Raw genomic sequence first — 25,058 nt, 5'->3', positions numbered from 1 at the left:
TTTGAAGACTCTTTAAGTGTAGTGTAGACTCCTAAGACTAGAGAAAGGAGACAAAGTTGAAAACAGTACTCTGAGGTTTGTGTCGCCTGATCACCAAACCAGGGCTCAGGCAGTATCTTAGACCTCGCTGATGCTGGCGTAGGGACGAGGCCAGTGCATTCCTGTACATAACGAAAGGAGAGTCTGACTAGAGCATTCCTAGGCCAGACACTTCACAGCAGAGAAGATACTCTGGAATGGGGGTTTCCAAGGTAGATTTATGTACTTAATTGTGGATGCCACTTTTGGGAAGGGTTAATGAAAAAAAGAATCAGGAACTGCTATCTCCGTGATCCCCTACACACTTCAAACAGGTTTCTTCCAAAGCACACCAGACAAAAGAATGGCTGGCCTGTCCCTAAAGCCCTCCAGAGAAGGGCTCCCTAAGTCAGTTCTCCAGAGCCTAGTAACCCTCTACACAGGTAAGTCCTTCCTTGCATCAAACTTAAGTTCATATTCCTGTGTGGCTCCTGCCTCCCACCCCAAATTTGAACATTAAGGGGTAGTGTTGAAAGGGAAAGGAAGTCCAAAATGTGGAAAAAAGCACCCATATCTGATTAATATCTGTGGTAGATGTGCAGTTATGGTCTGATTTTATGCATGAGTGAGGTATGCAGCTGACTCCATAAACAGGGTTCAGAAATTATTTTATTAATTTATAGTATACCATCAATAAAAGCTTCAGCTCTTTCTCTCCCCTTTTAATTACTGCTAGGCAGACAGATGTCCTCCCTCTCTATGGCTTCTCATAAATCCATTTCACATAAATCTTTTGTCTGTAACTCACAGACACTCCTTTCTGAAGGTGCCTCCTGTGTCCAGGGGACTGACCAATCATGGCAGCATTTCTGGTTGCCTAAGTGGGGTGAGACTCATTATTGCAGAAGGAAATTCTTCCCTCAGAATAATACTCTTCAGAGGAAGGGCATTGGTGATTGAGAGGTGATATTCATGTTGTGCTAAGATGCTATGTTGGCCAAGAACCCAGAAACACTAGAATCTTGCCCCAGACTAATTGCAGCTGCCTATAAGTTCCTTAAAGGGCGAATTACCCAGAGAAGAAAGCAAGAAAAAACACTTTATTACAAACGGGAGCCTTGGTCTCAAACCCTGAGTCAGATCTCTTGTGCTCTAGGTTGGACCCTGTAGATAGTTCCTTCCTAAGTTAGGTTTGCCAGGCAGGCTAAAACCAAAGCAGGTCACAAGACTGGCTCTGCTTTTCTCCCTAAGCCCAGATCCACATTGGGATGTTACTGCTATAGATTGAGAAAGGGTGAATCCCAACTGTATCCACCCAAACCAGAGGAAAAGAGCAAGTGGGTATGATAGAACACCATCTTCCCTGTGTCTACCAGCACACACATTGTACCTAGCCAGACGAGACAGAGAGCTTTTGAATGGAGAAAGAGAGCTTGTTGTGCCTTCTCCCCTGGCATACAGGTCCCAGACCTTGTGGTACACCTCTGGGCCCCTAAAAAAAAGAGAGGGAAGGAGGGAGGGAGGGAGGGAGGGAAGGAAGGAAGGAAGGAAGGAAGGAAGGAAGGAAGGAAGGAAGGAAGGAAGGAAGGAAGGAAGGAAAGGAGAAGGAAGGAAAGGGAAGGACTGGCCAAACTTCCTTTTATGAGAGAGTAGATTGCTTTTTAAAGCTTTTTATTATAGAAAATTTCAAACATATAAAAAGGAAGAGAGGATAGTAGAATGAACCTCCCCATGTGCCCATCAACAGTTATCAACATTTTGCCAGTCTTCTTTCACCTATTTCTTCACAACTTGATTGTTTTATTTTTATATTTTCTAGATTATTTTAAACCAAATCACTGGTAGTGTGTCATTTTACTTGTAACTACTTCAGTATGTATCTTCGTTTGATAAGGACACTTTTTAAAAAAATTATTTTTATTGTTGATAGTATTACAGATGTCCCCCCTTTTTTTCCTTCTTCTTGTCCCCAACCATCCGGTTCCTACCCCCGCCCCAGGCCTTCACCACTCTATTGTCTGTGTTCATGGGCAGTGTATATATGCATGTAACTTCTTTGGTTAATCTTTTCCCGCTTTCCCTCCCCCTTTCCCTCTGAGATTAGTCATTCTGTTATGTGCTTCCATGCCACTGGTTCGATTTTATTCATCAGTTTATTGTGTTCATTAGATTACAAAGATAAGTGAGATGATGTGATACCTGTCTTTCTCTGACTGGCTTATTTCGCTTAGCATAATACTCTCCAGGTCCTTCCATGCTCAAAGGGCCTCAAAGGATAAGAGATCCTTCTTTTTTACAGCTGGGTAGTATTCCATGATATAAATGTCCCCAGCTTTTTTATCCACTCATCTACTGATGGGCACTTGGGCTGTTTCCTGATCTTAGCTATTGTGAATAATGCTGCTATGAACATAGAGGTGCATATATTCTTTCTGATTGGTGTTTTGGGATTCTTAGGATATATTCCTAGAAGTGGGATCGCTGGGTCAAATGACAGTTCCATTTCTAATTTTTTGAGGAAACTCCGTACTGTTTGCCACAGTGGCTGCACCAGTCTGCATTCCCACCAGCAGTAGTATACTAGGGTTCCCTTTTCTCCACATCCGCACCAGCACTTGTTGTTTGTTGATTTGTTGATAGCAGCCATTCTGGCAGGTGTGAGGTGTACCTCATTGTTGTTTTAATTTGCATCTCCCTGATGATTAGTGACTTTGAACATTTTTTCATATGTCTCTTGGCCATTTGTATGTCCTCTTTTGGAGAAGTGTCTATTCAGGTCCTCTGCCCATTTTAAAATTGGATTGTCTGTCTTCCTTTTGTTGAGTTGTATGAATACTTTGATAAGAACATTTTAAAAACAACTATCGTGCCATTATTAAATCTAACACAATTAACAATAATTCTTTAAATTTGCGTATTGCTCAGTCCATATGCAACTTTTTGTGATTGTCTTAGCAACATCTTTTTAGAGTTAATTTGTTTGACATAGGATCCAATCAAAGTTTGCATTTGGTTATTATGTTTCCATTCTATCACGGCCCGCCCTCCTTTTTTTCTATGCCACTGATTTGCAGAAGAAAACAGGCAAATTGCTCTGTTGAAAGCTCAGTGGCTCTTTCTGTTATTCACCGAACAACTTTCACCATGGTACAGTTACTGCACTCTTAGAAGTGACTCAGAGTGGGAATGCTACTCATCCTTGGTGTGGGCTATCTTGCACTTGATCTGTCTCATCCTTGGGAAGTGGGGAGGGGTTTTGAAGTCCTGCCACCAAGTCCTGTTGATTCTAACTCCTGATTAGCCTCTGAATCAATCCGCTTCTCTTCATCCCTATCCACTACCTCTAGTCTTTCCCCATGTTCCATTAGTTACACCTCTACCAGAGTGATCTTTCCAGAATACAGGTTTAATTATTTGCTCCCCTGTTTACAATCCTTTAGCTACTTGACATGCCATTAGGATAAAGTTTAAATTCCTTAAGACAGTTTCCAAGGCTTTTTGTGGTTCTACTTTTCTAGCTTCTCCAGCCTCAGCTATTGGTATTTGCCCCTCACACTGTCTTATCCTGCCATATCTCTTTCAGCACCTCGAACCTGCCATGTGCTCTCACTTCTAGGTTTCATCCATGCTGGCCCCTCTGCCTCATCAGGCTAACTCCTGGTCCATTCTCTGAGCCCTTGCTGAAATGCTGCTCCCTGTCACATGCTGCCATGACACCCTCACAGCACAGCCTGTCTCCTGAACTAGACCTTTGTCCTGGAGAGAAGGGCTGTGTTTGTCTTGCTCACTGCTGCATCTTCAATACCTGGCTCAGTGCCTGGCTTGGAAGTATCTGCTACTACTTGTCAACTGCATGAATGAATTATTATGCTAATTTCTCAAGCATAAGGTGGATAGTTTGTTTAGAATAGGAAAGTGCATGTGAAAGAGGCTTTATATCTAGGAAAGATGTAATAAAACTAATGATTTTAATTCCTTGATTTGGTTTTGCACATTTCCTCCTGACAACTCAGATTTGAAGTTTGAAGCTAATACTTCATGTTAATTTTTTGGCACTTTCTATTGAGTGGGTAATATGCACACCTAAATTAATTCTTTTTATGCTTGGAATCATCATTTAAATTCATGCCCTTGGTTGCAAATAGAATCTGTTCTGACCCAGACAGATCTCTTGTACTTGGGGTCAAATTAAAACCAAAGTATTACCTCAGTACAGAGGACATTTGAAGTGCCTTTAAATGATGGTTCTGTAGAAGAGGGACTGTGCTAGAGGCCTGTCTTCTGTGTTTCCACAGGCTCTTTGGGGGCTTGGTGCTGGACATTAAGCGGAAGACCCCCTGGTACTGGAGTGACTACCGGGATGCGCTCAGCTTACAGTGTTTGGCCTCCTTTCTGTTCCTGTACTGTGCCTGCATGTCACCTGTCATCACCTTTGGGGGTTTACTTGGAGAAGCCACTGAGGGACGCATAGTAAGAACTTTTAACCACTCTTAATGGTCCCAAAGAAAACTTAAAATATTGTGGTGGCTGCCAAGTCCACTGAGGGAGAAATTGCCTGGGCTAGGACTAAGGAGACTGGAGTCTTTCTATTGAATTACTATGTATTCTGACTTCATACTACACAGCAACACAGTTTTTCCTTTAGAACAGACTCACTTCTGCTTGAATATCAATTTCAGTAGCTGATTGCCCAGTTGAATTGCCTGTTGCTCCAGGGATAGAAAATGATATATTAATGTCATTTGAAAACAAGGTTTAGGTGACTTTGTATGACAGCTTGTAGTGTGAATGGTATCAATGTGCTTTCTATATCTATTAAATACTGAAGTGAGTCACTGCAGAACAGGACTTAGTTAAGGAATCATATGTGGATGGATTTGAGCTTCTGAATTATCAAAGTGATACCATTTACAGGAGTATTAGACAGTGTGTACATATCACTCTTGCTAAGATGAAATACAAGCAAATGATTCGTCAGGGCACACATGAGAGCTAAGTCAGAGACGTACATAAGCCCACATCACTCATTGCAGATGGGCTGTGGACTCAATAATGATCTTTTTTTTCCTCTCAGAGTGCAATTGAATCTTTGTTTGGAGCCTCCATGACTGGGATTGCCTATTCCTTATTTGCGGGACAGGCTCTCACCATCCTGGGAAGCACTGGGCCCGTGCTTGTGTTTGAAAAGATTTTGTTCAAATTCTGCAAGTAAGACACTTGGTTTTTGAAAACTCGAACTGGATGTGTTATTGTGCTGTTAGGGTTTAATGTCAGGGTCCCAGATGAGTATAAGTAGGTAAATATCATTCTGGATGGTAAAAACCTGAAGAAAGAACATCATTTGGTCTGTTGTCCTGCCTCCAGGTGGTACCATACCTGAAACAGCAGATCTAATTTTTTTTTTCCTTCAATCCTCATTGGAGGATATGTATTTACTGATTTTAGAGAGAGGGGAAGGGAAAGGGAGAAAGAAACATCGATTGGTGCTTCTCATACGCCCCTCCCACTGGCTACCTAGGTATGTGCCCTGACCAGGAATACATATGGCAACCTTTGGCGTATGGGACGATGCTCCAACCAACTGAGCCACACTGGCCAGGGCACAGATCTCCAAGTCTTAAAGAGCTTTATTACTGTCCCTCAGCCATTATTGAAATCTTTATCTTTAAAAAAACTTTCCCTCGCTAATTTAAACTCCCCTGTTTCCACTTCAAGTCTGTTTTAAACTTGTTTTCTGGTTGCCAGTGGTGGGTGCTCAGCAGTGCCCTCATTTCCCTACTTTTCCTAGAACTGATTTTTTAATAGACTATTTTTTAAAAAAATTTTGTAGTAGAAATAGGAGCACATGGAACAAGGGCTAGCCAGCTCTTTTTTTTCTTAACTGCAAGAATAAGATCTTATTACGTTGGACATTAACAGCAGAAATGGGGGGTGCAATTCTCCACTTTTCATGTCCTTGCTATAGCAGGTACCATCCATGAAGCAGATCTTTGTCACAACTGTTCCAGGGCAGCATTTAAAAATGCAGTGCAGTCAGAATAAGGGGAAATTGGGCTGCAATACTGGTATAGATAATATGAGATGAATTAACAATGTTTCTGACCCTTTGTCTTTTAATGCCATTCAGCCATGCTTTTTGATGAATGTTGGTCTTGTTTCAGAGACTACGCTCTTTCATACCTTTCCTTGCGTGCTTGTATTGGACTGTGGACCGCCTTCCTATGTATTGTCCTTGTGGCAACCGATGCCAGTTCCCTTGTCTGCTACATTACTCGCTTCACTGAAGAAGCATTTGCCTCCCTGATTTGCATTATTTTCATCTATGAAGCAATCGAAAAGCTGATTCACCTGGCAGAGACCTACCCCATCCACATGCATAGCCAACTGGACCATCTTAGCTTGTATTAGTAAGTATGCTTTCTGCTGGTCTTTTTTTAAAAAAATTGAGCAAAGGATCTGAGTTTAATGACTAATGTAATATGTCAGGCAGTGCTTACAGCTTCTGTTATGGAACTGTCTTGGCCCTTTGTGAAACAGAGCTCAGGTATGGATGTGGAGACTTTGGGGGCTGCCAGAGGAGAACAGTCAAAATTGATGATGGAGAGGACAGACTAAGAGTGAAACTCAGATGGGACTTGAGAAATGCTCCCAAGCATGTCTTTTGGTTCCAGGCATTGAGATAAAAATAGGCTGCAAATGTAGTGGGAGAATTCAGATTAGTTCTTGGGAAGAACTTTTGTAAGGACTGTGAGACCCTGGGACCGTGTTATCAAGATATCTAGAAATCTATTTACTTATCTAGATTTCAACTAAGGACACTATGTTGCTTCCAAGTTTGAAATTGATTTTTTTATACCTAAATGTAGGACTTTATAGCTTTCCCTATTACTTTTCATCTTGTTGATTTCCTCTTATTTTATAAACTGTTGAGATCTTTTTGAATTTTAATCTGTTCATGCTATTAGAAGGCATGCTCATTAAATTCTCAGGTGAAATTAAGTTGGTGGGAATGGCTATATCATTTGAATCTACATGGGGCCATTTCAGGCATGAAGCATGCTGGGACTGGGAGGCAGCATGGTAGCCAGTGGGACAAATCTGGTCTGGTCCGATTTAGATAGAAGCAGCCTGGGAAGCCAGGGAATGGCTAAGGTAGTGGCTTACCAGGGATGACTCAGTGTCAGGAAGAACTTACATCACAATTCCAGGAGACTCTGAATTTTAGAGCAAGAATGTGATAGGGGTATAGGGAGCAAGACATCCAGGTTTAGAGGAAGCTGTTGAGAGCTGAGTGGGTTATCATGTCCTCCTTGCTATGCAGACGGAATTCCACAGGAAGAGCCCAAGAGATAGAAACTAAGTAAGAAACCACCAGGGCTCATTTTGGGTGCATCAGATGCTAAACTTGGTTGTCAGTACAGTCGAATCCAAGACCCACACACTGATTTGAGTCCATCTTTATTAGTGATTGACTGAAAAATTGGGATGTGGTTGGGCCTACAGATGGGCCTCAACCAATAGGACCAACCTCAGGGATCTGAAGTGGGCAAAGAAGCAAGGAAGGCTCTGATGCTAGGGCCTTTAGCCCAGTCATGGCTAAAACTATTCATTGAATAGTTGACTGCTTTCCTCAGGAATCTTTTTTTCCCCTCTAGCTGCAGGTGTACTGTCCCAGAGAATCCAAACAATCACACACTACAGTATTGGAAAGACCATAACATCGTGACAACAGAAGTCCACTGGGCTAACCTGACTGTTACTGTAAGTCTGGGAGCTGCCATTTGGCCTAGCATTGTGACTACCAGGTACAAGGGGTCTTCTAGGTAGAAGTGGGAAGCCCTTTAGCAAGCTCTGGCATTTACAAAAATAAAGCATTTTTATTCTTTTAAACTATTCTTAAACTGACTTTCCCCCCCCTTCAAAATTCTCTTGTACATAAAGGGAAAATAATATTCTCTCTCTTTTCTCTCCCACATGCAATAGATCCCCCCTACCCAGTGACCCTGCACTAAGGATATGTGGGGATGAATCCAGGCAGGGTTGGGGAGCAGATTCAGGTTTTATCGAGCTTGAAGAACATTCAAATCCAGAAGTCCTCTGTAATAAAAATAATACAAATTGCTAGAGCCCTCTTAGAACCTCATGTTGGCTTGAGACAGTTCTGATTTCTGGTTTCATTTTCAAAAATGTCTTTGCTTAGACCATAAGTAGTCACTCTGCCTGGAAGGGGCCTGTGCAAGTGAGAGCCCCACAACTGCATGGAGGTTAGTGGTGCTGGCAGCTTGTGCTCCCCAGTAACCATGAGTAGTGGGCTCAGAAGGCAGCTGCGAGATATTCCGTCCTGCCTGCTTTTCATTACCCAGAATGTTTATTTCTCCAGGAATGCCAGGAGATGCATGGAGAGTTCACAGGATCTGCGTGTGGCCATCATGGACCCTATACTCCCGATGTGCTCTTTTGGTCCTGCATTCTCTTCTTCACCACCTTCATCCTCTCAAGCACTTTAAAGACATTTAAGACAAGCCGCTATTTCCCAACCAGAGTAGGTAGCATGTTCATACATTTCTTTTGTGTTAGAATTCTAATATAACAGAGCCTCTTCTCAGCCTCCAGGCTGCTCGCTAAGTTGGGTGGCAGTGGAGAGCTCTAAATGTCTGATGAGCCCCACTGTAGCATCTCTTCTTCTAGTGTCCAGCAGCCCCTTTCATAGATAGGGGCTGATGTGGAATGAGGAGTTAATACATAAAAGCTTTTTTATTTAAAAGTCCCAGGTAAGTTTAAGGTGGAGTAGTATTCTCTAAAAGCTATTAAGTCTCATATCTAGAATGCTATTAAGTTTTATTTCCAGAATGCAGCAGTTACAGCTGGCTCCTTAATATAGTTAATTGGGATGACTGCTTTGGATATGTAGGGGATCCCAAAGTCTCCTCCCAGGGATGGCTCTTGTGTTAGCTTATGAAATCACTGGTCACATTGACTGCAGCAGTGAGAACGCTCCTGACTTAGTTTGCATGACCGTTTGAAGCCTCAGCAATGTTTCTCTGATGCAGATGGCACTGTTTGTCGTGACCAGTTATGGTAGGACAGAATTATAGGCCAAATGTAGAGTAACTGAAGGGGCCATTGCTTTGAAAAGGTGCTTGAATCAGGCGGAATTGGTGGTTTTTCTGTAAGTGAGGTTTCAGTCAGGCACATTTGCAGAGCAGGATGTATGAATGGGGGATGGGCTCAGTTGATTGAATATTTACTGTACACACATACGTGACTAAAACACATACTTAGACTTCAGTGGCCTACACAATAGTTAAGGAGGCACATACTGGATGCGCTCTGGGTCGTTTCCAGTCTGGACAAATAGTGAGCAAGTGGCAGTTATGTACTACTTGCTCAGTTGTGTACTACTACTAAGTGCTATGGGGGATGCAAAAGAAGTTTAAAACCAGGTCTCTGTACCCTGGCCAGTTTGGCTCAGTGGTTAGAGTATTGGCCCATGGATTCGATTCTGGCCAAGGGCATGCACCGCTGTTGTAGGCTCAATCCCTGGCCCTGATTGGCATGCGAGCAGGAAGTGACCAATTAATGTGTCTCTCTCACATCAATGTTTTTCTCTCTCCCTCTCCCCCCCCCCCCACTCTCTCTGAAAAGCAATAGAAAAAATATCCTTGAGTGAGGATTAAAAAACAAAACAAAAAAACCTGGTCTCTGCCACTGGATAAGAAGTGGAAACATGCAACAACCAGGTCCTTATGAGACAGTAGTGAAGAGTTGGGTACCAGCCTGGGGTGTAAAGTGCCATAGGAGTTCAGAGGAGAGAAGAGCCACTGGGCCCCAGGAATGTCAAGACGGGCTTCATGGCAGGGACAGCTACATGTTCAGAGAATTTATGTAGCATTCAGAGGAGAACTAACAAAATCAGGGAGGGGGAGCTGGAAAGCTCAGATTTCAAAGGAAAGCAAAGTCAGGTTCAGGTATTAGTGATGTTAAACGTGTTTGAGATATATTTTGCTCTATCTCTGTTGCAAGTTCAGCTTAAGACAGGCACTGAGCATTTCAGAGGTATTGTATTTAGCTACACTAAATTATAAAGTGGGCTAGTCCTCTTAGAACAAAATGGTGATAAGTGCTATGGAGAAAAATAAAGCAGGAAAGGAGTATAGAAAGTGCTGGGGTAGCGGGTGGCAACCGATTTTAAGTAGGGTCTTCAGAGAAGATCTCATGGAGAAGGTGTTATTTGAGTGAACATAAAGAAGGTAAAGGAGTGACCCAAGAGATTACTGGAGAAAAAACATTTGAGGTAGAGGGATGAACAAGTTCAGCGACTCAGGTGGGAGTGAGTCTGGCATGTTTAAGAAAAAACAGTGAGGTCTGTGTGCTAGAGCAGAGTGAACAAGTGGGAGAGCATAGGAGCTAGGGTCAGAGACGTAATGATGTGTGTGTGGGCCTCATAGGCCAAGAAGGCCTTTTGGGTTTTTAACTCATTGAACTGAACAACCATTTCAGGGCTTTGGTGGAGGCATTAACTTGGGCATATTAACATACTCCTGTTGTTTAAATATGCTTGTATTAATTCAAGTATAAAATTAAAGCATTCTCGGAGGATTTTTAAACCTTTTACAATATTAAATTCTCTTCTACTGTATTCAACCTACTAAAACACTTTTCTAATTCCTTTGCATGCCAGGTACGCTCCATGGTGAGTGACTTTGCTGTTTTCCTCACAATCTTCACAATGGTGGTTATTGATTTTTTGATTGGAGTTCCATCACCAAAACTTCAAGTTCCCAGTGTGTTCAAGGTAAACAGATTTTTGGGTACTTGGTACCCTCATGTAGTTTCACAGATTCGGGTTCAGAGTTAAGTTCAAAGGCCTCTTTCCGACCCTGTGCCACGAGTTTTGCAGCCCTCTGCCTGTGAGCCTTGCCCTTTGTGCCTTACTATTCCCAAAAGTGGGCTTTCTAGGCTGGCTAAGTTTAGGTCAGAAAGGGACAAGCCCCAGTTCACTTAATGAACAAAAAGTATTGTTTACTATCATTAATGCCACTTAACTATTTTATTTTTAAAAATTACTTAATTTTTAAATTTATCTATATTATCTATATTGAAAGTATTACAGACATCCCCCTCATTGACCACCTTCCCCCCCCCCCCCCCCAGGCCTAGAGCACTATTGTCTATGTCCATAGGTTATCCATATGTGCATATAAGTTCTTTGGTTTAGCTCCTCCCCCCTCCCCCCCATCCCTCTGAGATTTGTCAGTCTGTTCCATGTCTCTGGATCTATTTTGTTCGTCAGTTTATTTTGTTCATTTTTTATTTTTCAATTACTGTTGACATACAATATTAGTTTCAGGTATATATCCCAGTAATTAGACATTATATAATTTACTAAGTGATCATCCTGATAAATCTCATACCCATCTGACACCATACATAATTATTAGAATATTATTAACTATATTCTCTATGCTGTACTTTACATCCCCATGACTATTCTGTAACAACCAATTTCTACTTCTTAATCCCTTCACCTTTTTCACCCATCCTCCCAACGCCTCCCCCATCTGGTAGCTGTCAAAATGTTCTCTGTATCTATGAGTGTGTTTCCTTTTTAAAAAAAAAAATTTTTTTTTAATTGGTTTCAGAAAGAGAAAGGGAGAGGGAGAGAGAGAAAAACATCAATGATGAGAGAAAATCATTGATCAGCTGCCTCCTGCACTCCCCCTGCTGGGGGTCGAGCCCGAAACCTGGGCATGTGCCCTTGACCGGGAATTGTACCGAGATCTCCTAGATCATAGGATGATGCTCAACCAACTGAGCCACGCCAGCTGGGTTGGATTATTCTTATCTTCTCTGCTACTTATGCTGGGCTTGGAGGTGCCCAGGAGAGACCAAGCTGTGAACCATGGCTGGCTGCTGCTAGTGCTGGGCCTGGGGCCACTTAGCAAGAAGTATGGGCATGCTGAGCCAGAGGCTGTTTGAGAGATTTTGGGAAAGCCTGAAGCATAAGCCAAGACAGACTGTTCATATAGAAAAGGCACCGGAAGCAGCTTGGGTCGGCCCATAAGTTTGGTGGGGTGGGGTCTCAGGGAATCACCAGGGTAGGGGCAAACAGTGATAGCCAGGTTTATGGAGTCTCAAATATGGTGCCCATTTGTTGTATGAGGACACTGGAAAGGGTGAGAAAGCTAAATGTAGGACTTGGCCCCTACCCTAAAGAATCTTGCCAGGTGAAGAGGTGAGCTGGCCACGGGTCCCCATCCAGAGTGTAGGGCTCCTGCCAGAGTAACCATGACATGTCTTTAACCTTATTTCATTGTTTATATAACTCTCTATAATCCATAATATTTTTCCAGAAACCTATATAAAAAGTAAAATAAATGATCAATATGTGGGACTTCAGTTCTGTTTGGGGACACTGAGTAAACAGAGAAGATGGAAAGGCTGAGCTCAGCTCCATAGATCCCTACACGGTGGAGAGGAGAGAAAAGCTGGCTATACTCAGTCACCGGAAAATAATCATTTAATGCGAGGATAAGAGAGGCTGGGAAGGAGAAGGAAGACAGGAATAAAGGCAGTCTTTGACTTATAAATGGCCTTTGTCTTCCCTTTCTCTCTTTTCCTAAAGTAGGCCTAACATTTTTGTATTATATTTTGGTAAATTTGCTGAAAATGCCACCAGTTAGAAATTCATGGATTAAAAACAACAACACTCTCTTTAAAAATGTAATACCTCCAAGAATATGTCATTCTTACCTTTGTGTGAATGAGTGCATTCAGCTCTCCCTCTAATACCTAGCTCAGGTCAACCCTGCAGGAGGAATGGATTTTGTGTAAAAATAAGTAATTTGGGAGCATTAACCTGTCCCTGATGGGTAGGCTTAAGATAGTCAGAAGGCACTGAATTCCTGGGACATCTGGGAAGAAGGTCTCTGGGAGATAGATGGGACGGATGAGAAAGGGAAATGGGAGAATGTCAAAGAAAATGTTCATTGGCAGGCCTTGCTTTCAGGAAGCAGAGAAGAAATTGTCTTACTTCTTTCCTTCCCTGTTACTCCACATGGACCCCAGTGACCAAGACCCAATCTGAAGGCTAGTATTATTACTAATGGCTTAATGTCAGTCAGGGTTTAATCAGTTTTTGTGTTGGCTTGACAATTTAATTGCCACTTAGAACATTGTTACTAAGGAGACAAAGATTCTGTAAACATTCAAAACCTAACCCATTCATTATTTGGGACTTGGTGACATTATTGAAGAGTCTTTGAATCCTAGAGTCATGACCAATATGGAAACAAATACTTTGGATATAACAGCCATGGCTTTGTTTGTTGAGTTTGAGTTCTGGGCCAGCTTGTATCCTGGGCCTTTATACTCATTCGCTGCTTGCCAAACAAGTGGAACTTTTCTTCCTCAGACTGCTTTGGACATGGGAGACAGAGGTTGAGGACCTAGGAGAATTTAGGTATATCATGAACACTCAAATAAGATTTATGAACAGTGTGGTCTTAGAGGGGCATTGGAAGGGTCCTGGATTAAACAAGTACCCGGGTTCAGCAGTCTTAGGTTCCTCTCCCAAGTCTTCAGTGCCTGGGCCCCTGTTTCAGTGCTGATGGGAGAAGGCCCCTAAACCAATCCAAGCTAAGCCCATAAGATTCCGTGCAGCTGGCTCTACTTTGCCTTTATTTGTCCTGTAGACATACACTATATGGCTTCAGGAGGAAGAGAGTCAAAATTATTTATATTTATCTTTAGAAGTTATTAAATTACATTGGACAACAAATTTTGTTAATTATATTTTGTTTGGGCTAATGTTGAGATAAAGTTGCTTTCTCTATACATAAGGGTTTGGAGAGCAGAAGAAGGAAATGAAGAACTAATGAATATTTCATAAGAAGTTGATAATTGAAGCTTGACTCTGAGCAAGGTGATAGATTTCCAAAGGAGTTGCTATACACTATAGTATTATAGAATAGAACACAATGATGGGATAGTGTCTGGAGTATGCATGAGGAGCAGATGGGAGTTTTCTTTAAATATGAGACATTATAAAATAATTATATTTGAGTGGAGTGCTTTGGTTAAAGGAAAAATTAAAGAACCAAGAGTGTAGCAAAATGAAAGAAGTTCTTAAGTAAGTATGAGGACAGGGAGTCAGGTGCAGAACTGGATAGGCTGGCTTTAAATAGAATCATGTAGCATGCCTTGAGTGTAACTGAAGATAAGGAAGCATATATGCATGCAGGTGAAGATAACTGGACAAGGGAAATGTGTAAAAATCTGTCTTTCAAATAGATAGAGCTTGCACTAAAAGAAAAAAAAAGTTGCTGTATTTCATGACTTTTTTTTTTTTAAAGCATTTTCACTCAGGAATAAACATAATTGTGGATATTATGATTCAGTTTAATCTGTTTTGCTTTAATAACTATAGTTAAAATACAAAAATAAGATCTTGTTTTTTCCTTTAGCCAACAAGGGATGATCGAGGGTGGATTATTAGTCCCATTGGCCCCAATCCCTGGTGGACTGTGATAGCTGCAATTATCCCAGCTCTACTCTGCACTATCTTAATATTCATGGACCAGCAGATCACAGCTGTTATCATTAACAGGAAGGAACACAAACTCAAGGTAACAAGATATTATGACCTAGAAGGATTAATGGCATCCTGTTACATTAAAAAAAAATTAGGGTAAACCCATTTAAATCAGGAACTGTAGAACCTGGATGAAAAAGTCATGGAAGGAGCTCATGAGAGGTTTCTAGGGGTTTCTAATCCCTAGAGTGGAGCATGATGGTATGATGCAAAAGAAGCTTGGGCTCCATTACTCTCCATTCAAACCTATGGGGAAAGCAGAGTACTAGTGATCCTTATGTAGCCACATGCTCTGGGTCAGGACTACCTTCCTGAGGTTCAGGTCAGGGCTTGGCCCACTGTTTCCTAGAGGCAGGTATTCTCCCACTGTTGTCCATTACTGGGGTTTCCAGACTGACCCTTAAGCCCAAGGATCCTACAGATGTAGGGTTGGTTCCAGTGCATGTATTAGTGAGAGGCTTCATGTGTTCATCTTTGTTCTTTCCTCACTTATAGTAGGCAACATGCAAATTTGACAAGGATCCAGGGGGTGTTTATAGGAACCCAATAAGAGTATTTATCTTCAACCTCTATAGTGTCTACCATCTAGAATAGTCAAAATGTGTCTTGATCTCTGGCTACTCTGCCAAGAAAGGATGAATCTTTGAATGTGTGAGAATCAAAGTGAAATCTGAGGGCACTTGCATAAAGAATGGATACTGGCATGTTTTAGACAGGCTAAAGTTTCCCTTTTTCTTCTCTGTTCCCTCCAAACCAGGAGGGGCTGGAATACTCTTAGCTCACTGATCTATGCCAGACTGATGGTGATGGAGACTCTGTTTCCCCACAGAAAGGCTGTGGTTACCACCTGGACCTGCTAATGGTAGCCATCATGCTGGGCGTCTGCTCCATCATGGGCCTGCCCTGGTTTGTGGCTGCAACTGTCCTGTCTATCACACATGTGAACAGCCTCAAACTGGAATCCGAGTGCTCTGCTCCTGGAGAACAGCCCAAGTTCTTGGGCATCCGAGAACAGAGAGTGACAGGCCTTATGATTTTTGTGCTGATGGGCTGCTCAGTCTTCATGACGACTATATTAAAGGTAATCATTCATTTACTCGTTAGGTAATATATTGAGTGCCTGATTTGAAAATAAGAAAGAGCTTATTCTAATGGGGTAAGATAAATAAGATGTAGTTAAGAAAGTTAATTAAGAAAACAAACAAACCCTGGCTGGTGTGGCTTACTTGGTTAGGTGTCGTCCTGTGCACCAGAAGGTTGCCAGTTCAATTCCTGGTCAGGGCACATGCCCAGGTTTCAGGCTTGATCCCCAATAGGGTGCAAAGTAGCCGACTGATGTTTTGCTCTCACATCAGTGTTTCTCTCTCTCCCTCTCCCTTCCTCTCTCTCTAAAAATCAATTTAAAAAATCTTTTAAAAAAAGAAAAGAAACATAATAATTAGAGAATATAAATGATAAAAGGGAGTATATAGTGGCCTATGGTGCCATAGAGAATTAAAGGGGTACTGTTTTAGTTAGTGTGGTTAGAAAAGGCCTGTCTAAGGAGATGGTATTTACAATAGCCAAGATACGGAAGCAGCCCAAGTACCCATCAATAGATGAGTGGATAAAAAAGCTTTCATATATATATACAATGGAATCTTACTTGGCCATAAAAAAGAATGAAGTTTTACCATTTGTGACAGCATGGATGAACCTAGAGGGTATTATGCTGAGCAAAATAAACCAGACAGAGAAAGACTAATATGATATGATTTCACTTATATATAGAATCTAAAGAACAAAATAAATGAGCAAACAAAACAGAAACACACATAGATACAGAGAACAAACTGAAGGTTGCCAGATGGGATAGAGGTTGGGGGGCAGGGAGAAAAAGGTGAAGGGATTAAGAAGTTCTAAATGGTAGTTACAAAATAGTCATGGGGATGTAAAGTATAGCGTAGGGAATATAGTCAATAATATTATAATAACTATATATGGTGCCAGGTGGGTACTAGAATTACCAGGAGGATCACTTCATAAATTATATAATTGTCTATCCACTATTCTGTACACCTGAAACTAATATAAAATAATATTGAATGTCAACTATTATTGAAAAATAATTTTTTTTAAAATATATATTGATTTCGGAGAGAGGAAAGGAGAGGGAGAGAGAGAGATAGAAACATCAATGATGAGAGAGTGATTGATTGGCCGCCTCCTGCACGCCCCCGACTGGGGACTGAGCCCGCAACCTGGGCATGTGCCCTGACCAGGAATCGAACCCCAATCGCCTGGATCCCAGGTCAACGCTCAACCACTGAGCCACGCCCAGCCGGGCAAAAAATAAAATTTAAAAAATGAAAAAAATACACCTTTCCTCTCTCACTAGTAAAAAAACAAAGAGGTGTTTGTGTGTGTGTGTGTGTGTGTGTGTGTGTGTGTGTGTGTGTAACCCCATCCCCACAGAGGAGGAAGAGCCAGATGTGGGTAAGACACGAGGCCTATGATTTAACCAGGACGAGATTACACTTACATGTAATCATTTCATTTCAGAACAAAGGGATTTTTATCGTAGTCAGCTTATTTTGCTTCTACTTCTACATCACGAAAAAGCAGCAGAAACTAATGCAATGTTTATGTTGTGATTTTGTGACTACTTCCTTCTTGGAGATGTAAAAGTTGTTATAGTCTTGAGTGTGCTGATACCAAGTGTAATCTCTGGTCTTTCTGCCCTTTGTCTTTAGTTCATCCCTATGCCAGTGCTCTACGGAGTCTTCCTCTACATGGGAGTCTCTTCTCTACAGGGAATTCAGGTATCATATGGCTCAGCCAGTGCAATGTCTTCTCACTGTGAGCTCACTTGTCCTGACCAGGGTGGGACAGCTCCAGCACAAACTAGTTCTTGAGAAACCTTTTCCTAGTCTTGCTGGTTAAGCTATTTTAGACATTTCTTTGGACACTGGGAAAAATAGAGCCATGTTGGCATGAGGGTATAGGGACTTACACAGTAGCCTGGCCTGACGTCATGATTCCAGTCATTTGTCATCTTTTTCAACAGACACTTATTAGCCACACATTAAATAATAGGTGCTTTGTCAGCTATTAAGGCTGGTGAACTTAGATATGAAAGGTTGGTCAAGAACCAAACTGGCTTCCAAACATGAACAGTGATAGTTTTAGTGCCAGGCTAAAGTGTGAGACAGGGGTTTAACTTGGGGTACTTTGGTGAAGAGACTGGGGAGCAGTGGGAGCTTCTCCAGGTAAGCAGATAGTACTTCCTGGCATACTCTGCCATTTCCCATCTATTCATTCCTCTGAGTCCTTTGAACAGAGAAACTCAGGAGCTTGTCCCTGATTACTTGGGTACCCCAGATGATATGACTTATCTGCTTCTACTCTTGGTGGCTGGTTCCTGTTTGTTTTTATGGAATGTCCAGTGGTCATTCTTATACACTGAATTGTAATGTGACTCTGGAGAGGTTATTTAATCTCTCTGGGCCTGTTTTTCATTTTATAATATAAGGATAGCCATATTTTCTATATCCAGAATGTTATGACGTTTCATTTTATGTCTTTACTATAAATAATAATGTTATCAGGTTTCATTTTATGTATTTACTATAAATAATGAGAATCTCCAAACTCCTCCAATAGCCAGAAGAGATTTGGTTTTGATAATAGAGAGAAAGATGCAATTGCCTTATTTTCAACACTCCCTGAGAAAGAGCTCTCTTAGGAGCCACAGTGTGGGATAGGAAAAAGAAATTTGAACCCAGAATTTAAGATGAATTTTAAATTTGACTCTGCCACTTACCAACCTTAGCCAAATAACCTGTTCTGAGACTGTTTCCATTCTGTCTAGTGGAAATAGTATTGTCTACCTTTCAAAGCAGGTGATGTAAGAGGTATGAATGGGCCTAACAAGTTTCTGACCCAGAGAAACTTCCTGGAAATAAATTCTAGTCCCTTTCTTTTAGTTCTTTGATCGGCTGAAGCTCTTCGGGATGCCTGCAAAGCACCAGCCAGATTTCATTTACCTCCGGCACGTGCCACTCCGCAAAGTGCACCTCTTTACCCTCATCCAGCTGACCTGCCTGGTCCTGCTCTGGGTCATCAAGGCATCTCCAGCTGCCATTGTCTTTCCAATGATGGTGAGTTCTAAAAAGTTATTACTTATTTAAAAAATTGTGATAAAATACACATGACATAAAATTTACCATCTTAACCATTTTTAAGTACATTCACATTGCCACCATACACCTCCAGAACTTTTTTAACCTTGCAAAACTGAAACTCCATACACATTAAACAATAATTCTCCACTCCCTCCACCCACCAGCCCTTGGTAACCACCACCCTACTTTCTGTCTCTGAATTTAACTACTCTAGCACCTCATGTGGGTGGAATCCTGTAGTATTTGTCCTTTTGTGATTTGCTTTTTTCACTTAACATGTCTTCAAGGTTCATCCACGTTGTAACATGTGTAGGAACTTCTTTCCTTTTTAAATGATGAATAATATCCCGTTATGTATATAGACCACATTTTGTTTATTCATTTGTCGATAGACACTTGGATTACTTCCACTTTTTGGCTCTTGTGGATAATGCTTTGACTATGTGAATAATGGTAACGGGAAACAGATACCTGTTTGTGTCTCTGCTTTTAGTTCTGTTGGGTAAATACCAAGAAGTGGGATTTCTGGGTCATATTGGTACTTCCATTTTTAATTTTCTGAGGGCCTGTCACACTGGTTTTCATAGCGATTGCACCATTTTACATTTCTACCAGCAGTGCACAGGATTTCAATTTCTCCACATCTTTGCCAACACTTAATTTCTGTTTTTTGGTCTGTTTTGTGTGTGTGCGTGCGTGTGTGTGTGTGTGTGTTTATAATGGCCATCCTAATGGGTATGAAGTGGTATCATTGTGGTTTTGATTTGCATTTCTCTAATGATTAATAATGTTGAGCATCTTTTCATGTGATTATTGGTTATTAGTATATCTTCTTTGGAGAAATGCCTATTCAAGTTCTTTGCCCATTTTTAAAATTGGGTTGTTTGTTTTTTTGTTAATCCTTACCCGAGGATATTTTTTCCATTGATTTTTAAAGGGAGTAGAGTAGAAGGGAGGGAGAGAGGAGGTAGAGAAAGAGAGAGGGAAAAAGAGAAACATTGATGTGAGAGAGACACATTGATTGGTTGCCCCCTGCATGCACCCCGACGAGGGCTAGGGGTTGAACCTGCAACCCAGATACGTGCCCTTGACTTGGAATCGAACCCATGACCATTTGATGTGCAGTTCAGTCCTCGAGCCACTGAACCACACTGACCAGGGCTGTTTGTTTTTTTTGTTGTTGAATTTTAGGAGTTCTTTATAAAATCTGGATATCAATCCCTTATTGGTGAGGTTTTGTTTTTTGGTTGGTCTTTGTAGGAGCAACATTATTTTGGGGACCTTGAGGTGTGGGTACAAGTGTGTAACAGTTTGCCATATTTACTTTCCAAGCCACCAGTCTGCCTGTTCTTTCTTCCTTCCTCCCTCCCCCCCTTACTTTCTTTTGTGAATCTGACATGGAAAGGATTCCTCATGTTTGCAATAATTTGCATGTTGCTTCAAAGTAGTAGAGTTCCAATTTAGAATTTATTGCAATCAGAAGTGCTTAAAGTGGAAGAAATGCACTCTTTTGAGCCTCTGGGAGAGAGGAAAAGGTTGCTCTAGCACTAAGTGACTGGGACAGTATTACCTCTTTTCTAACTGAAGCAAGGGCTTTGGAAAGAAGACTAGAGAAACTGAACTGTGTGTGGTGCAACAGGTAACAGGCTGTTTTCTAAATCCAGGGTGGTGATGAAATTCTTGCCACCTGACTGTTTCATCGCCTCCTCTTGATGCCTTCCTTTCTCTGGCTCTGTGTCATGAGGAAGCTGAGAATTCAGTGGGCTGTTTGAAAGTTACCCAAAAGGTGGGCCTCTAGAGGGAAAAGGCAATGAGGATAATGTTTGGTACCTGTTTAGGTACTTTTGAACTCTGTCTAAATGAGAGAATATTTACGGGTGAGGAAACTGGAGGGGTTTTTTTTTGTTTTTTTTTTTACTCTAGCCTCCTAGATATAGCCTCTCCTGAAGAGAAATGTGGTTGAATTTCATAAGCCCAATTTGCCTCGTTCTTTCTCTAGCCACCAGAGGTAGCTGGTGAACACCAATCAATCCAGGCAGGTCGTTCTGGGTTATTTGTTCTCCTTTGGCTAAAATGGCCCTTATGGGGCAAAATGAAGCAGCAAATGAGACACCCTGAGCTGTTTCTATTGAGGCAATTAGTTGTCAGATTTTAGGCAAGTTACTTTCTCTCTCTGGGCCTCAGTTTTCCACTTATAAAATGACTATCAGACCAGGCCAAAGTGCAAAGACAAAAACCACTACAGATCCATGATGCAGGGCATAAAACAAGGATTTTGTGGGAAAACGTAAAGGCAAAGGATTAGAGGGAATCCAGGCTGTCAAGGTCCCCTCACCCCTTGGTGAGGCATGCTTGGGCTGTTCGTAACTGGCCCACCATGGCCCTGTTCCTGCAGAGGCTCTCCACCCCCATGCTTCCCTGTAGCCCTTCCTGCTGGCCCCAAACCAGGGAAAGTCAACTCTTTGGGCCATCTGCAAATGGAGGCTTTTTTCTCTCTTTTTTTAAAAATTCATCTTTATTGTTGAAAGTATTACAGGTATCCCATTTTTTCCCCCATTGAACCCCTCCATCTCACTCCAACCCCCTCCCCTGGCCTTCACCCCATTATTGTCTATGTCCATGGGTTATGCATATTAACTTCCTTGGTTAATCTCTTCCCTCCCCTCACCCCTCTTCCCTCTTCCCTCTTCCCTCTTCCCTCTTCCCTCTTCCCTCTTCCCTCTTCCCTCTTCCCTCTTCCCTCTTCCCTCTTCCCTCTTCCCTCTTCCCTCTTCCCTCTTCCCTCTTCCCTCTTCCCTCTGAGGTATGACAGTCTGTTGCATGCTTCAATGTCTCTGGGTCTGTTTTGTTTGTCAGATTCTTTTGTTCATTAGCTTCTTCTTACAGGAGACCCTTCAACATTTCATGTAGTACTGGTATGGTGGCGATGAACTCCTTTAGCTTTTTCTTATCTGTGAAGCTCTGTATCTGACCTCAGTTCTAAATGACAGCTTTGCTGGGTAGAGCAATCTTGGTTGTAGGTTCTTGCTTTTCATCACTTTGAATATTTCTTGCCACTCCCTTCTGGCCTGCAAGGTTTCTGTTGAGAAATTAGCTGACAGTCCTATGGGTGCTCCCTTGTAGGTAACTAATTGCTTTTCTCTTGCTGCTTTTAAGATTCTCTCTTTGTCTTTAACCTTTGGCATTTTAATTATGATGTGTTTTGCTGTGGGCCTCTTTGAGTTCCTCTTGTTTGGGACTCTGTGTGCTTCTTGGACTTGTAAGTCTTTTTCTTTCCTCAGGTAGGGGAAGTTTTCTGTCACTATTTTTCAAATAGTTTTTCGATTTCTTGCTTGCTTTCTTCTCCTTTTGTATCCCCATATTGCGAATGTTGGGCCACTTGAAGTTGTCCCGGAGACTCCTATACTATCTTCATATTTCTGGATTCTTTTTTTCTTTTTGCTCTTCTGGTTGGGTGTTTTTTATTTCCTCATATTCCAAATTGCTGATATGACTCTCAGCATCCTCTACTCTACTGTTGATTCCCTGTAAATTATTCTTCCTTTCAGTTAGTGTAGCCTTCATTTCTGACTGGTTCTTTATTATGTCATTAATGATCTCACTAGTTTCTTTAATAGTCTTATTAAGATCTAAGATCCTTGAGGATCCTTATAACCATTATTCTGAACTCTGTATCTAGTAGCTTGCTTGGCTCTATTTCATTTAGTTCCTCTTCTAGAGATTTCTTCTGTTCTTTCCTTTGTGACATGTTTCTGTGCCTCTACATTTTGGCTGCTTCCTGGTGTTTGTTTCTTTGTATTAGGTAGAGCTGCTATATCTCCTGGAATTGGTAGAGTGGCTTTGTGTAGTAGGTGTCCTGTAGGGCCCAGTGGCTCAGCCTCCCCAGTCACCTGAGCTGGGCCTTCTAAATGCTCCCCTATGTGGACTGAACTGTGTGCACTGTCCTGTTGTAGTTGAGCCTTGGTGGTTGTTGGCGTCACTGGGAGGAATTGACCCCAGACTAGTCGGCTGTGAGGACAAAACTGCAACTACAGCTAAAGAGCTGCTGTGCTGGAGACTCCCCTGTGGAGCAGGATTTACGTCAGTGGAGCTTTGGTGTTCACCAAGTTCACCCCTTGAGTGTGTCATTCGTGGATGTGGTAGGGTTGTAATCCAGCATGGTCAAGTCTGACCACCAGGTGCACTGTCTCTGGAGCCTCCCTGGAGGTGCAAAGTCAGCCTCTGCCTGTGCCTTGCCCAGGGCCACCCAGCATGAGCTACACAGCAGTTTGTTGGCTGCTACTTGTGCTGGGCTTGGAGGTGTCCAGGAGAGGCCAAGCTGTGAACCAATGCAGGCTGCCACTAGTGCCAGGTCTGGGGCCACTTACCAAGACATATGGGGCATGCTGAGGCCAGCTGCTGCTTGTTTGGGAAAGTCCCAAGCATGAAACTAGATTTTAGGAAAGTCCCAAGTATGAAACTAGAGAGGCCACTTGCATAGAAAAGCCCCTGGAAATGGCTTGGATGAGCTTGCACGTAGGGAGGGGCGGGGTCTCTGGGAATCGCAAGGGCAAGGCCAAAGGTGTGAGTCAGGTGCTAGAGATTCATATATGGTGCCTGCCTGCCAGCTCTGTGTGGGGAGGGCTTGCCAAAGGAGCAATGACCTCTGCCAGCTCCTCTGTCTGTGAGAAAGCTGCCCCTCCAGCTCCCATCCTGATTCCAGGCAAGTTAATTCCTCCCCGAATATCCCAGGTTCCTTTCAAGCTGCTGCCCAGTGCTGGAGCTCAGAGGGAGCGCGTCTGAGTAAGTCGAGGTGCCGACCCTTTAAGAGGAGCTGCCTGGGACTCCCACAGCCTCCCACAGCCTCAGCCACAATCCCCGCTGGTTTTTACAGCCCAAAGTTGTGGGGACTTCTCTTCCCGGCACTGGAACCCTGGGCTGGGGGGCCTGATGTGAGGCTGGGACTCCTTGCTCCTCTGAGAAACCTCCACCGCTGAGATATCCCTCCCGGGCTTAAACCGCGGCACCTGGGTGTGGGACCATCGCTGTGTCTCTGCAGTTCTGCTCCATCTCTCTGCCCCTCCTACCCATCTCGATGCTTCTTTAGTTCCCTCATTGTAGGACTTCTGTTTAGGTAGATTTCAGGAGGTTCTGAATGATGGTGGTTCTGTATTTTAGTTGTAATTTTGATATGATTGTGGGAAGTGGCAGGTACTGTGGTTACCTACACCGCCATCTTGTTGTTTCTCTTACTTCAAGGCTTTTTTTTTAATGAGAGAATTAAATTAGTTGCTCTCTAAGTTGTTATGAAAATTAAGTAAAATACTGTATATAAAACACTTACCTTAGTATCTGGTACAAAGAGGGCAGTCAGTAGAAGGCAACTATCATGATTATTATGAGTTTGATTTAACAGGAAATGTCCTAGTCTGCTATGAAAATAAGATTTTGCTCTTAACTCCAGGAAGTAAATGAGTCCCTTTAATGTATTTTTTTTATTTTTCTTCAGGTTTTGGCCTTGGTCTTTGTCAGGAAAGTCATGGATCTCTGTTTCTCTAAGCGAGAGCTGAGCTGGTTAGATGATCTCATGCCTGAAAGCAAAAAGAAGAAGTTGGATGATGCCAAAAAGAAGGCCAAGGAGGAAGAGGTCATAGTTCTTGCACTAACTGTACATTTGGGGCAGCCTTAAATTACCAAACATAGGAAGGGCCACAGGAAAAGTCAGCATGTCTGGAATCCCAAGGGTTATATCTGGGAGCTGGGAAGATTTCTCCAGAGCTGTTCTCAGCTGAGAAAGGATTAAGAATTCTTGTCTCTGTTTGTCCTTCATTTTTGGATTTGATAACCAGTTGTTTTTTGGTTTGTCTACAGTCTACTCACCAGATTCACACTTAGAATATAAACATAAAATCTGCTTTTATCAGATCTAATGGGTCATGTTTTCCCAAAAGGTCTAATTTGATAAGTATACAAAACCTGTTATTTTCTGAGAGTATTTGTTATGTACCTAATTGCAGATGATGTTGTGGTTGGCACCATGCAAAGATAACTTGCATAGGACTTTCTGTCCTTCTGTATTTCCCTCAGCACTTGGCATCTGCCATCCATACAGTGGACCCTCAGTCAGTGGCCTCTATGTTCAAAGAATGGATGTGTAGCAAAATGAAAATACCAGACCAAGAACTGAGTTGGAAAGTGTTTCCAAGTACACTTAGTGCTTGAAATAGTGTCCTTTGCAATGCATTTTAAAGGACTTTTTAAAATATATCTTGAATTTCAAAAATCTTGTATTATTTTTTCTAGTT

The 25,058-nt window shown here is 42.2% G+C and overlaps 1 protein-coding gene across 1 annotated transcript in view; it reads left to right on the top strand.

Annotated features, from left to right (window-relative positions):
• Positions 1 to 25,058, top strand: part of SLC4A8 (solute carrier family 4 member 8) — a 71,477-nt gene that overhangs the window by 34,108 nt on the left and 12,311 nt on the right. The window contains exons 12-22 of the mRNA XM_016201303.2: positions 4,314 to 4,488; positions 5,093 to 5,226; positions 6,180 to 6,425; positions 7,674 to 7,779; positions 8,399 to 8,560; positions 10,700 to 10,813; positions 14,484 to 14,645; positions 15,441 to 15,692; positions 17,344 to 17,412; positions 18,577 to 18,750; positions 24,263 to 24,400. Coding sequence (XP_016056789.2) covers positions 4,314 to 4,488; positions 5,093 to 5,226; positions 6,180 to 6,425; positions 7,674 to 7,779; positions 8,399 to 8,560; positions 10,700 to 10,813; positions 14,484 to 14,645; positions 15,441 to 15,692; positions 17,344 to 17,412; positions 18,577 to 18,750; positions 24,263 to 24,400 — 1,732 coding nt within the window. The remainder of the gene's footprint in view (positions 1 to 4,313; positions 4,489 to 5,092; positions 5,227 to 6,179; positions 6,426 to 7,673; positions 7,780 to 8,398; positions 8,561 to 10,699; positions 10,814 to 14,483; positions 14,646 to 15,440; positions 15,693 to 17,343; positions 17,413 to 18,576; positions 18,751 to 24,262; positions 24,401 to 25,058) is intronic.

Source organism: Miniopterus natalensis, chromosome 2, assembly GCF_054644295.1.
Source record: "Miniopterus natalensis isolate mMinNat1 chromosome 2, mMinNat1.hap1, whole genome shotgun sequence".
Lineage (NCBI taxonomy): Eukaryota > Metazoa > Chordata > Mammalia > Chiroptera > Miniopteridae > Miniopterus > Miniopterus natalensis.
This window is presented reverse-complemented; position numbering and strand designations above follow the sequence as displayed.